Genomic DNA, 14,653 nt, shown 5'->3' with positions numbered 1-14,653 from the left:
TATAACACTGATTGCGGATTAATTATCGCTTGTTGGGTTTTTGTTAATGCCCGCGTAAAATCAAAAAAGCGCGCGCTGGTCATTCAATACGCAAAGCATAGTTCGCGTAAGTATTGCGCCCAGCTATGTGAACGCCATTCTATATCAATCCACGATGTTACCAGTCCCGCCTATAACGAGGCGATCAGAGAATTAACATATCAGTACCAGTGGATTGTTTTGAACTATTTCTCGAGCAACGAATGATACGCATTCATTAAAATAAATGCGTTCAAAAGTGTACGTGGTGTGCGCAATTTTCTAACTTTGCTCTGATATATATTTATTTATTTATTTATTTCTTATTTAACCTGGGGTGACCAATCAATGCACTGACACTGTTCTCCCTTGGTTCCTAAGAATGTATGAAGAAAAAGTCAACGGGTGGTTGTTGTCTTCTTGAAGAAATTCACCAGGTTGTTGATTGTTGATTAGAATGGTTACTTTCTTGGTGCTTGTTTATGAAGATGAAGTCACCATCTTAAAAATCGCTAAAAACCGTATTTCATAAAGTTGACACATTGTTATGGTGTTTTTCTCTCAAAATCAGATCTGCCGACAAGTTCCTGATTTGATAGAAGTGGGTCACATATTACTGTATGTATGAAATAATGAATGCAGCTGCTTCACTTGATAACAAACCTATGATCCTATGTAATGAGAAAATTGTTGCTTATATTTAGTTACGTGTTTAGTTGTACGACTTTTAGACTTTGGGTTCAGACTTCATGAATGTATTAATGGATCTACCTCACAATATTGTTCCGTCATCATTGAACCAATTTTGGGTGTCTTATAAAATACACTCAAAAGCCTATAAACACAACCCTATTGTTTGATAACCTTCCGTTAAGTAATAACCTCCCCAAGAACATGCTGTTTCTTGCTTCCAGATATTAATGATAGGATTGGTGTATGGCGATGCAGAATTGTGTGTGGGTGTGACGATTTTTAAACATCGAGAAGCTACTTTTTGTATTAAGGGTGGTAACCCTATTAGTTTTGGATATGGATTGTCTTTAAAATTACATAATAATATCAAATATCGCCCCCTTTATGCTGCTTTGTGAAAAAACGGGTACCTCTCGGGTAACGCACAATGCGCGAACCGATTGAGCTATTTGGCCCACTATACTTATCGTGGAATTTTCATAACTAAATACGGCACACCGTCTCCTCAGCAGTTAGTGTGGTTCGCTTTTTTCACAGAATGTGTATGACGCGAAACCAAAGTAGCTGTTGATTCGCAATTAATTCCCTGCCCAGAAATCCGAAGTAATTTTTATTATTTACAAACTGGTAGCCTGTAAAAACCGCTGTGTTTCATGATTTCTCCGGAAATACATCGACTTGGAGCGTCAAATTTCAGGATAGTCATGAGAAAAATAGTATCTATTATGTGATACTAAAACCTCATCAACAATGAAAAAAATCGGGGGGATGATGCTGTCGATCGGGTTACGGACCTTTAAAGTATTTTCGTTTATGACGTGTCGTAAACTCATTGTAGTCGCATTGTAACTCTTTCATGGTGTCAATAGAATTGATCTATGTTACAGTTACAATGGCGTTGGACTTCTGGTGGGTTAAAGCAATAATGTGTGATTTGCATAAAGAACAGATTCCAATTTAAATGTGTGGTTTCACTGATCACATTATCCCCTATTAATTTCGAGCCAAACAAATGAGGTATAACGAAGACAATTGCGATTTCATTCCAGCGCCTACAACATACTGCGGTTACTGTCCGTTTTCCTATACACAATACGCAGTGCTCTCACCATTGACGCGTGACCTCTACAAATAGCGTACGTTAGAAGTATGGGGATTTGCCTAGTTAACATCACTGTGTGAAAAATAACCGGCCAATATTTAAAGTATTCTCCAAACTTCTAGCAAATATATTTCTCTAACATGACCTAAAATTACAGCTAGGTTAGATGTTCAGAAATAGTCGCACTTTCGTAATATATGAGTGAGGGCAAGGCATAGCTAGCTCATAGCTAGCCAACTCCCCGTGTTAATTGAATGGAGATTTGACCGAAAATATTGGTAACGGACCGCTCAGTTTTGAAGGATGCCACAAAAAAACGGTACAAGCTACATTTAAAGTATTCTATGAAATTCTAGAAAATATAGTTTTGTAACATGTCCTAAATTTTTAGCTAATTTAGGTGTTTGGAAATTTTTGGAAACACTTTTGTGTTTTAGGAAGGATATGTAAACGACAGATAACACCAAAAATTATGAAGAAATTATTTCCAAACCGTGTTAAGTCAACAATCATTATGTTGCTCATTTTCAAGAATGCTGGTTAACAAAAAGCAGACCATTGTCTCATTTCGTGAACAAAGGTCCACATACCATTGTTTCCTTGCGTTTCCTTTATAATCGGTTACCCAACTGAAACTATAATACCAGCGCATTGCGATACCGCACATGTAAAACAGACACATGTGCACAACCAGAGAAGATCTGATTTAATCAGTTGAGCTGTTTTCAATGAGTGTTATCTTGGTTTAATAGCTTTTAATGGGGTTTAAGTCCTACAAAGGTCGTGGTGAATTCTACTGTAGACATGACTGCATCACGATGCGTGCACTACGCTCGCCGATCGTATTATATGTTACTGCGACGTGTGTACACATAAGCTTACGTCCACGGGACATGTTAGCAAGCATTCGATCGGTGAACTCTGAATAAAACTGGGTCTCCCCGATTTTAATATAAAAAGTTAATTTTTACTGTTATTAAAGCACTTTGGGCTCAGTCTTTTACGTGGTATTTTAGTACACCACTGGGCATTATAATTATGCAAAAAGTAGAAATCCGAGTAAAATTGAGGGCGTCGCTGTGAAGCAAATCACACATTATGGCTTTAAAGAACTTCCGGAAGATGGTGTTCGGATTGGATGAATTTGTCTACATATTATCTATCTATATATCTATATTATCTATACATATTATAATATATCTACATAAATCCTTAAGTTTTGTATGTTGCTGCATTTGAACTAACCTACGTCTTTCGTCATATGATGCCTTTTAAAGTACCTGGTAAAAACATAGTTCAAAAGTAAATTGAGGCAAATTAGAATATCTTTTGATGGTTCAAATGTTTTTAATGCACCCGTACCTTAACTGGAGGGTGAGTTGATAAGACCTCAAATCCATGGACGAAGTGGGTTTGTAATTGCTTTTTTCAAAATATTGGACAGTTAAATTTGTTCATTTAGACATGTATTGTCAAATATTATTATCGCATATTAAGCCCAAGTAAACACCAGATAAGTACATTATTGTTATTATTATTATTATTATCAATTACAACAATTTATTACTGTTATATATATTACCAGCATTGTTCAATGACAGGAAAATGGTGTATTTTTAACATGATTACCTCCATTATTATATTGGAACCTATTAGCCATATTAAAACTCACTTCTTGAATAATAATAAGTCGCGGGTACTTGATATGTGAGAGAGCATAGATTTGTACCGTGGGCGTGCATACAGGTGACAGGAGTTATAGACTCTACTTACAGCCAATGCACCTAGCTGTACATTTAACCTAGACAAAATTGGAACATCAATGGTTTTGTAAGACCTCCCAAACAACATATCAAGCAATAGTAAACCGGAAGTAGGGACAATGCTAATTTGCATAAAATAAAATGGCCGCCTATGCCGGGCTCAAATATCAATATACCAATGAATTCCTCTCGTAAGAATTACATCAAATTATAGTTTGACCTATCCCCGATATACAGTTCTGGAGTTCTGAACCAAATGGTCAGATGTCAAATGTTGGATTCCATAACAGGGTAATAAATGCACCTGATTGTATTATTGTATTGCATGAGTGGTCATTTCTATTTTATGCAAATTAGGATTTTTGTTCCCTAGCAAGTTGTTAGCAAGTCGTTTACGTTTAGAGGTACAACAAAAAATTAATGTTCTAATTTCTGTGTAGCTACATTGACGAGACTATTATGTGCCTACCAGTCCTCAAAAGTAGGTGGTTCTTTGATTTTCAATTTCTGATTTTCAATATAAAAAGGTGTTCATTCGGTACAAGACCTGAAACATTGGGCCATTGGAGACTGTATAATTAGAAAGTCGTTGGTACAACATAAAAGGGTCATAAATGGCGTCATTGGGTTGAAGAGGGTGAAATATGCCACTGGTTATGTAGAAGACTGCACAAAAAAAGGTCACTGATGGCCATTGGGTGATTTGAAACAAAAGCTACGCAGTCATTGGGTAGCAGGAAATACAAAGGTCATTGGGTAATAGAATATAATGAAAGGGTTATTGGGCAAAATGGGCTCTATTAAACAGGCACATACCAGTTATATATATATGGAAATGGCAACCCCGGGATCTGTACTGATATTCCTCCTACTATTTTTTCTCCATTTCATCTCCTTCCTCGCCTCGTTATTTTTCTGCTCCTTCAAGTGTTATATTTAATTGAAGGCATTTTAATGATTAAAATCTCCTTAACGCACACATTGAAATGGTGCAATATTTATCGTATACATCACAAAGTGTCTACTAAAAGGTATACTATTATTTAATGTGCGCAGAGGGATTTAAAAATCCGACGCTTGGTGCTAGGACGTTTACAAATGATAGCTAAAATCAGCGTGTATGTGTGGAAAATGTATATTTTAATGTGTTTAAAGCAAGCTGTCCATTGTATTGACTGTAAAAAGCTAATTGGAAACTTTGTATGTATATATGTTTATGAATATTTACTGTAATATAGCAATGGTCATATATGGAAGAGGGGGTCATTTGACCTTCATTATAAAACAAAATAAAAATGACATTATTATTAGAACGAAGTTAAGTTGTGTTCCGTTATTTTTAAATGTCCAATATTATGTCGTATTGCAATTTATCAACGTTCTTCTACAGTGCGCAAATGAATTAAGGTACCAGTTATGTTCACCCCTGTATATCCTAAACAAAGACAAATATGTCAAAATCTAAATCAAAACCTTTAGGTTCTAAACAATGAAAGCACAACGCTAGTTTTAATGTGCTAATCAACAGAAAGCAAGACGCTAGTTCGAGAACACTTTGAGTACAAATCAATAAGACATGCAACGGAGCATGCTGCAACTTTTGAATTTGCATCTTCCTTGGGTTTTTGGATCATCGTGTCTTTATTTCTTGAACGAATTCAGCGAATGAGGTCTAAATCCGTGCTAAAAGATGCAGCTACTGGCACCTGGTTCCAATTATGACATAGATGACTTTATCTGGGATATACATGGGTAAACATAATTAGTACCTTAATTTTTTTCGCACTGTAGTACTATTACTACACTCTAACATACCAGGATACAAAAACGAATCAAACAATCGTAAAAAAGTATGCGAAAGTTTGCTCGTTTTAATAGTGTATCCCACGGCAGAGAATAGGCAACGCCTGTACTGCATCACGAACATTCACATTTCACAAGCAAGGTAATCCCACCAGACATGTCAGACCTAATTGTTGACTGTATCGGCAGTGTGAAGCGTCAAAAGACTTGCGCCCTTTGTTACCAAGACAGAGCATCATGGGACCAGCTCAAAAGTAACGGCAGAAATGTGTCTGGAATTTACATCGATGATGGGGACATCTTCGATGTAATGTAATATCATTATTCATACATCAGCACCCCCCCGTAGATCAAGCATTAAAAATCATCAAACTAAACAAAACGCAACTCTAATTAATCTAGATAATCTTTTTTCCGTGGATTCATCGCCAACGATTTGGTGCTCCAATTGGTAGTAAAGTGAGTGCAATCATCACCAACGTTTACATGGGATAGATAGAATAACAAACCATAACGCCAATAGCTGCAAATGCCCCCTTGGATTGTATGGCCGAAATATGGCGCCGTTATGTCGACGATGGAAATTATCAACAAAGACTCAACTGATTTTTTTTACCGCAAGAAGTCACACACATTAAACTTCGCGTCTCAACATCCATTACATCAAAGTTTGGTGTCATTTGTACGTTCATGGATAGAATGCAGAACACTGAGGAAGACAAGACATTAGAAAAAGTTGGAGGACATCTACCATTCACCCGTGTGTGGTGAATTGACTACGTAATAATCACACACTCAGTGTACAGGCCAACTGCACGTATCCACTCCTTTCGAAAGCCGTATTTTGCTAAACCAATGTAATAAGGCCAAAATATCACAACTAATATTGATTTGAATATGTTATCTTCATATTTCATGCAAAACAAATTAAAAATTAAAAATCCGACTCCGGTACCGATGTAATTTCAACCAAGCATTTAACTGTTTCGTAATGAATCAGGGCCCGATAATGCCATTGCTACCATTCATACTACAGTTCATTCATAATAATATCAAATTCACTCGATAGTATCGACCAAAAGGTATATTCGAGCTAAATTTGGACATCATCCGGGTATTTTCCCTTTATGTACCATGCAATATTCATAAATATTGTCCAAGTCATGGTCATGATTTGGTCGGCCATTACTGGGTCCCCGCAGCACCAAACTGGTGTTGTGACTGGCCAATTGGGTGGATTAAAGCCCGCTTAAAATTCGATGTTAGATTCTTTTGCGTTGTTAACTGTCAACATTCAACAGTCTAAGTGTAACACTGGTGATAGAATACAGTTTAAAATACCCTCCAAGGCCGCATCATTTCACATTTTAGGTGAGATGGAACCGACGAGGACCCAGCTATGGCTGCCATTAAGGTGTAGGAATGCGTGAAATTGGATTCGTCTATAATGCCCAAGCAGGCCAATGGTGCTCATTACACAAACTTACAGCTATCTTCTCTTTAGAGTTTAGATGTTTACTGATGTATGGAGAGTGTGTCATTCAACACGTAAAATTGGGAAGGCTATTTAGCATAACAAAGGGTTAGTTCCCGATACACCGTGGAGCAAGAAAAGTTGTTATTTGCATAGTAAATACACTATTAAATCCTTTTCTATTGCATTGTGTATAAGTGATATGCCATATCCAATTGTATTGGTTGTTGACGGCGAGATGTAATTTGGGTGATGATGTCACAGCTCATTAGAGTTTGTGCAACTTAATAAAAAAGGACAAAGACAGAATAAAAAAATCCTTAATTAACTGTGGCTATCCTAGAAAGATTTTTGACAAAGTGAAATGACAAATGGCAAATAAATCCAACAAGGAAACCAAAGCTAAGAAACCGGACCATTTAATACCCGGTCAAAGGAATAGTATCCTAATTCGATTTTTTTTTTCGATCACTTATGGAGAGTGTGTCATTCAACACGTAAAATTGGGAAGGCTATTTAGCATAACAAAGGGTTAGTTCCCGATACACCGTGGAGCAAGAAAAGTGGTTATTTGCATAGTAAATACACTATTAAATCCTTTTCTATTGCATTGTGTATAAGTGATATGCCATATCCAATTGTATTGGTTGTGGACGGCGAGATGTAATTTGGGTGATGATGTCACAGCTCATTAGAGTTTGTCACTCGGTCTATGGCAACTTAATAAAAAAGGACAAAGACAGAATAAAAAAATCCTTAAGGTAAATGCAATTGATTTTCAAGGCTTGATTCCAGAGGGGCGGAAGTTAATAATGGAAACAGCCATGCAGAAAAGAATGAACTCACGCGTACAATAGTGTATAAATCTGAACTAGAACACGGACAAACCGCGGCTCGTGAGTCATATGTTGCAGGGATAGGGAAGGGGCGACCATGATAAGACCATATGGGCTGATATGGGGGGATTGTGGGCAGCCGTTTTCGACAATTTTCCTTTGGATTTTCTAAATTTTCAATTTTTAAAATTATCCTGGATGATATCTGTCGTGAAATAAATCAATGCTTCTATAGGCTATAATAGCCCTAGTATGCCTATTTATACCCTGATTATGCAATATATAGGCCTACAACAATAACTAAAACAACAGTAACAAAACCAACAACCAATATTTTGTTAATCTAATTTGTAAAAATATATTCATAGCCTAGGCCGCGCCTAGACTAGTATAGCCTAAAAATTCCTGAATTATATAATGAAAAAAAAACGGGCAAAAACAATCAATCGCTGCAGTCAGAAAGAAAGAAACGAACAAGAAAAAAGAAAAAAGTGAGAGAAAAATAAAATACAATAGATGGAATGGACCACATAGGGACTCGAACACGTACCAAAGTTTTCCAGCTCAAAACTATAGTATTATATAGTCGAACGTAAGCCCAGCGCGCTAACCGATTGAGCTACTGAGTGATCTGTGAAATCGATTGATCTCAAACTGACTATTATGGAATAGTGCATACCAGGCTCTTATGATAAACAATCTCATCACCGCTGTAAATGTCGGAGGTATCGATGGCGAAAAACCTCGATTTTTGCAAAAGTAGCTTAAATTTGGAGTGAAATTCAAATGGGAAAGGAATCGACATACTTTTGAGAAATAATGTAGGCAGTTAGAAATCAAAATTAATGTTCCACAATCCAGATATCGATAATGTAACATAACAGTGTTTTGTGGTACAAGATTCTCGAAAATTGTTCCCAAAAACGGGCTAATAAAATTTAATCGGTACTGTTTTTGGTTCTTCCCCATGGCAACATTATTTCTTTGGTCGATTTGTAGTTCAATACAAAAAAGGAGAAAACAATCACTCGGCGTAGTTTTATACGGAGCGAATATTTGAAAAAAAACTGCATGGAACGTGTTTTTGATCTTGTGAACACGGTGCGTAAAAATGATTTAAACGAAGGATTTTCAAACGGATTTTAAAAATTTGTAAAAAGACACAAAAATTATGTTAAGATACGTCCATGCACCAACATTTGACTCACTGCGATATTTGATTGCTGAGAAAACGCGGTTTTAGAGAACAACTTTATACGTCTTTTATACGTTTTTTATACGTTTCTTCGTGTAACCTTAATTAACTGTGGCTATCCTAGAAAGATTTTTGACAAAGTGAAATGACAAATGGCAAATAAATCCAACAAGGAAACCAAAGCTAAGAAACCGGACCATTTAATACCCGGTCAAAGGAATAGTATCCTAATTCGATTTTTTTTTCCGATCACTTTTTTTTAAGAAACCTTAAATTTTTACGGTATCAAGTTACTTGTTACTCACTCATTTTATTCATTAAATGCATTATTTGCTTAAAAACAAGAAGTATTTCCATTAAATTCAGTCCAAAAACGCACAATATTTTGCCGTAAAATGTTCAAGCATTTGTTAATACTTGCCAAAATGGGGGAAAATGGAGCCCATGAAAAAAAGGATAGACCTACCGAGCTTCTAAATTCTTGTCTTGGAAGGGCAAGCAAACAATTAATTTTTCGGCCTATGTTACTGCTCGCCCGCTCGCTTAATTTTTTTCTGCAACCATAACGGGACGCAAAAAATGTATAACCTATAGGAACACATAGGAAAGGGTTAGGGTAAGTGTTAGGGTTAGGGTAAGTGTTAGGGTTAGGGTAAGTGTTAGGGTTAAGGTTAGAGTTAGGGTTAAGATTTAATAAAATATTGCGTCCTGTTATGGTTGCAGAAAAAATTACGCCGCCCGCTCTGATATTCAAATGATCCCTCACGTCAAGACCAATTTCTTAAAAATACCCCATGTTATTTTTCTGAAGATTTTCATAGTGTGCCGTATGGACATGTAGAAATATAATCAAATAGTGGGCTTATCTACCCTTCTCCGAGAAAAATACAAAGCCCTACACCTCAATGTTAATGAAACCCATTTATGTGTGACATTGAACTACAGGATCTAACAAATTGTGATTCTGATTGGAGTGTCCAGCCGAAAAAATCAGGTTCGGTCGGGTCACTGAATTATTGTCACTGAATTGTTGTGTTGGAAAATACAAGCAAATATAAATGCATCAACACGCAAGGAAAATGAATGCGTCCGTAAGCACTGCGGGTAGTAGCGGAGTGCGCACCCGTGCATATACACAATCATGGTTTGGATTTTTTCTAACCCTAGCTCTGATTGGTTCTCGCTATGAGTGTATGAAAATACATACAATATGGTAATACAAACCAGTACTCATGCGCGTATTTTGGGGCGCCAGCCCCCGGGGTAAAAAGCAGGGGCGGCCAAAATGAAGGGCGACGGAAGAAGAAGGGCGGCAAAAACAGGGGCGGCAAAAACGAAGGGGCGGCGCTAGCGCCTGAAACCCTTTTTTTTTTGCGCTTCACTTTTCAAACGACCGAGAAAAAATGGGGTCAACCTTTTCGGGCTGTTGAGGAAGGGGCGGCAAAATTTGAATTTTCTTCACCACCCCAGGGCGGCCACGGTACGCCACTGAGTACTAATACATTATGATAAAGGATAACAAAAACCTGCTTGCGTGTAAAAAATGATCTAAAATGTCAACCAAATGATTATTTTAATTTGTTTAAGGATACGGGGACTCGACTTCCAATACATGGTACAAAGAACCACCAACGAAGACGGTGTGGCTTGTTTTCATTATAAACGACATGGTGAAATAGAAGTGTCATCACAGTGTACGGAAAAGATAGGGGTAGCTCGTGGTAAAGGGAAGTCGTCAATTTGTCCAGCAAAGTACAATTCTGAATTGACAACAACAGAGGCTGCTCGCTATCGTACTAAATGTACTAAGGTCAAATTGTTGGTACCAGGTAAGTGGCGCACCATTAGATTTCCAGGGGGGTGGCATGGGAGTTTTTTTGAAGAAAAAAAACTTCGCGCACTAGTGACATGAAAAATATTTCACCCACTGGTGAGACGAAATTTTTTTGCCTCACTGACGAGTAAAAACAAATTCCCCACCCAGCTCTGTATAAAGGTATACATTGTAATTTAAAAAACAAAATTCGTCACCGATGGCGGCGCAAAAAAGTGCCTCCAAAGGTAGCGAAAGAATCCGGAGCCTTCGGCGCCGAAATCAAATTCGCCTGACTCAAACTCCCATGCCCCTGCCCCTGAGAATCAAATGGTGCGTCCCTAAGAGATCAATTTGTAAGTGCTTCTATATTAAAAAATAAATAAACAATGTGGACTCTAAGGGACCGTTCAATATTTACGGGGAATTGGAGTTTTGAACGAAAATCGACAAGATATTTTGCATTTCTCCTCGCTTCCGCTCAAAATGTGTGGACCCCCCCCCCCCCTCGTTTCCCCCTTTCTCCATTTAAAACTTAACATTCTCCTGCATGATTTCAGTAACAAAATCAAATTCTCCTTCAAAACACTGAGGTTAATATTGAACGGTCCCTAATAATACCGTGCAAGATATATTCGGCGTTTTACGAATACTAAGTTGCCGTGTATTTCTATTGCATGCAAAGGTATTATTAAAAAAGCCGTGTGACGATGACGATGATGATGATGACGATGATGATGAAGATGATGATGATGATGATGATGATGATGATGATGATGATGATGATGATGATGATGATGATGATGATGATGATGATGATGACGACGACATCTGACCTTTCAGATTGCAGAATTAAATGTCTTTTACCATTGTTTTCTTTATTAACACTTTCAGTATCGTTGGAAAGTTCTTGTTCAGTACCAAATATCCCGAATGGGCACTCCATAGGAAGCGACTTCAGGCCTGGGGCAGAAGTGACATTTGAATGCGAATACGGTTATTATATGAGAGGATCTGATCGGAGAGTATGTCTAGAATGCGGACGTTGGAGTGGTAGAAAAACATCATGTCACATTTCTTATTGGCATCAATTAGCTCTTTCTACAACATTGGCTTCCTATGCTACAGGTCCAACTAATACGTCATCAACGATGGCCACTTATTCCACACCTAGTTATGATAAAACAACTTTAAACAATGAAGTACCACAACCAGGTCAACCGTGACCTATAGCTATGGGATTTCTTTCTTTTTTTACGAATATAGTAATATTTAATAAGTTTTGTGTTTATGGTTGACATTACATAATATTATGTAATGTAATTGTATAATTGATGTAATATTTATTGCCATTAGTGTCGATATGTTGTCATTTTGATATCGATGCTCTTATCTATGTGTTGTTATAGAAAAGAAACACGCCCAAGACTGACGTAATGCCGTTAAGTATTTCGCGGTGATGACTTACACACAAAAATGTACTTGCAAATTATGGAGGTTATAAAATACAATGTACGTAAGTTTTGTGGCTATGCCATTATCTTGAAGCGTTATTATACTCTCGGGAAAAGTGAGACACTTTTAAGCGACTTTTAATCTAAAAGTGGAACATTTTGTCCAAGAAGCTGGCGGGTATGGTGGGTAACCATGTCTTAAGTTATGTGTTTAGTAATATAATAGCTAGTTTTGGACATTTTTGCAAAGAAATTGACCGTTTTGCAACACCAGAAGTTGCCTTTTGTTACCTTTTTTTATCCAAATGTCATTTTCGGGGTGCGGACAGGCTCCCTCCCTCACCACTTTGTTATGTACCAGAACGTAATATTCAAACCTCTTTTGTTCAAGATAATACCATAAAAAGTTTTTCACCACCGAGAATCGAACCGGAGAAGTACATTTTGCCAAATAAGAGACTTGAAATGAGGATTAGCGAAGTTTTAATTTCAAAGAATCATCACTTGAAGAAGTCATAACTGAATATGATTTTTTTTTTTAGCTGGCGGGTATGGTGGTGGGTGACCATGTCTTAAGTTATGTGTTTAGTAATAGCTAGTTTTGCAATTCAACTAAATTATAGCAGAGGTACTCGTATTGATTTTTTTTTTAAATTTATATTTCAATTTAGAATAAAAAATTTTATACAATGTTGATGAAATGTTATATTCAACTATCTGCAATACTGACAAGACTGAAAATAAGAATACTGCAAATCTTGACGTCTTTTAAGTGTTTTTTATGTAGAGCTGTTGCCTCAAGACGTAACGGACATAGAGAGCACATTCACGTCTGAATGTATACCAACTACAGTCGTAATTAGTATACCGTTTATTTTAAATGAACCTATAAATAAAAATATAAATAGTTGACGTTTATATGCAATTGATATCTTCTAGCACAGTGGTTAGCGATAGTAAGATTGTCCTCCTATAGTACTACTTGACATGTCGGTAACCTTCGAACGCCGTTGCTCAGGGCAGTTTATTGCAGAGGCGTTAAACAGCTCCGTGATATTTAAGCAATCTCATCACGTTAACTCTGCTGACTCTGTTCCTCGTCTGATACGACTAGGCTGAGTGGGTCTTGCTTTAATTTGATGGTGTTAATTCCGGATCTTTTTTGTGTACTTTAATAAAGGGTGTTGAAAGTCCTCAAATTTTATATTTAGGGTAAAATATATGGGTCAAATATACAACATATTTGACGACAAGGCCGATTTTTCTTTGTCCGTTAGTTACAAATTGTAGATGGAGGACTCGAACTACCGTAATCGGGCCAATAAATGTCCATTGTCATAATTGCAGTCTCCAATTGCACTTGAATATAATAAAAACAGATGTGGAAAGGAGAGTATGGATACCAGTTGTAGTAATAATGCATGGCATGTTGGATGGCTTGGGGGAAAGTTAGTCCATGTTTGACTGACTATCCATGCCTTCAAGGTGCAATAAACATTCCCGTGTTACTATCTGACCATGGTCTCCTATCAGAAACGATGATTTTCAATGTGGGACTTTAAAGGCGGTGTCCATTGTTAAGCTGCTAGCATCCAGAGAAAGTATCTATAATTGAAGACAGAGCTAAAAAAAAAAAAAAGACTAGTTTGCGTCTGACGTCACTGTCAATCAAATTCCCTTCGTAAATAGCGCGTAAAAGGAAGGTCGATTTATCTGATGCCGGAGAAAAGGAATAGCAAAAAATGGCGAAAAATTACGTACTTTTTTACAAGGCAGCAAGCAACTTTTCTAGGCATTGTTGACATGGTGCCTTCGCAAAAGAAAGTCTCCTACTATAAAGACCTAACTTTTGAGATGGTTTATATGTTTGCAAAATTAACAATAAGGCGCCCGGTTTTACCGCCGTGTTCAGCAACTCATATCATGACGACACTTGTAAACAAATCGTGCTCGAGTTTGATTGACAGATGACGTCAGACGTCTTTTTATCTCTGTCTTCCATTATACCTGCAATTGTGCATGGCTTTCTTGTAGTTTGTTTAGTTCTTGTAGTTGTAGTTTTTGGGATCATAGAACGCTAGTGGTCAAGGCTCTGTTGTGACCACATAATTCAAGAACAATATAATTATGCAGTAACATCATCTTCTTTCATTTGAATGATTTGAAATAATTACAAATGATAATTCATGCATAAAGGAAAATGGGGTACTCATTTATTTTTACTTTCATATTCATGTGCATCTTCCCGTTTAATTATCTGATCCAATACGCACTTTTATCGGGACTTTTATGGTTTCTTTACCGGATGTCAATCTGTACCTAAATTTCTTTCCACAAGGTAAAAGGCATATTGAATAACAATAGATACAGTTGAGAGATTAATCCGTATCTATTGATATGCAATATGCCTCTTACCTTCCCTGCTCTTACCTTGTGGGAAGGAATTAAAGTACAAATCGACATCCGGTAGACAACCCCTATATGTGCGTATTCTAGTGACAA

At 37.1% G+C, this 14,653-nt stretch overlaps 1 protein-coding gene across 1 annotated transcript in view; it reads left to right on the top strand.

The window, feature by feature from the left end:
* The window catches only part of LOC140160066 (uncharacterized), a 51,060-nt gene extending 37,672 nt beyond the window's left edge, over positions 1–13,388 (top strand). The window contains exons 8-9 of the mRNA XM_072183335.1: positions 10,472–10,713; positions 11,592–13,388. Of these exons, the coding sequence (XP_072039436.1) occupies positions 10,472–10,713; positions 11,592–11,923 (574 nt within the window). The 3' untranslated portion in view covers positions 11,924–13,388. The remainder of the gene's footprint in view (positions 1–10,471; positions 10,714–11,591) is intronic.
* Positions 13,389–14,653: the final 1,265 nt, after the last annotated feature.

Source organism: Amphiura filiformis, chromosome 9, assembly GCF_039555335.1.
Source record: "Amphiura filiformis chromosome 9, Afil_fr2py, whole genome shotgun sequence".
NCBI classification, from domain to species: domain Eukaryota; kingdom Metazoa; phylum Echinodermata; class Ophiuroidea; order Amphilepidida; family Amphiuridae; genus Amphiura; species Amphiura filiformis.
This window is presented reverse-complemented; position numbering and strand designations above follow the sequence as displayed.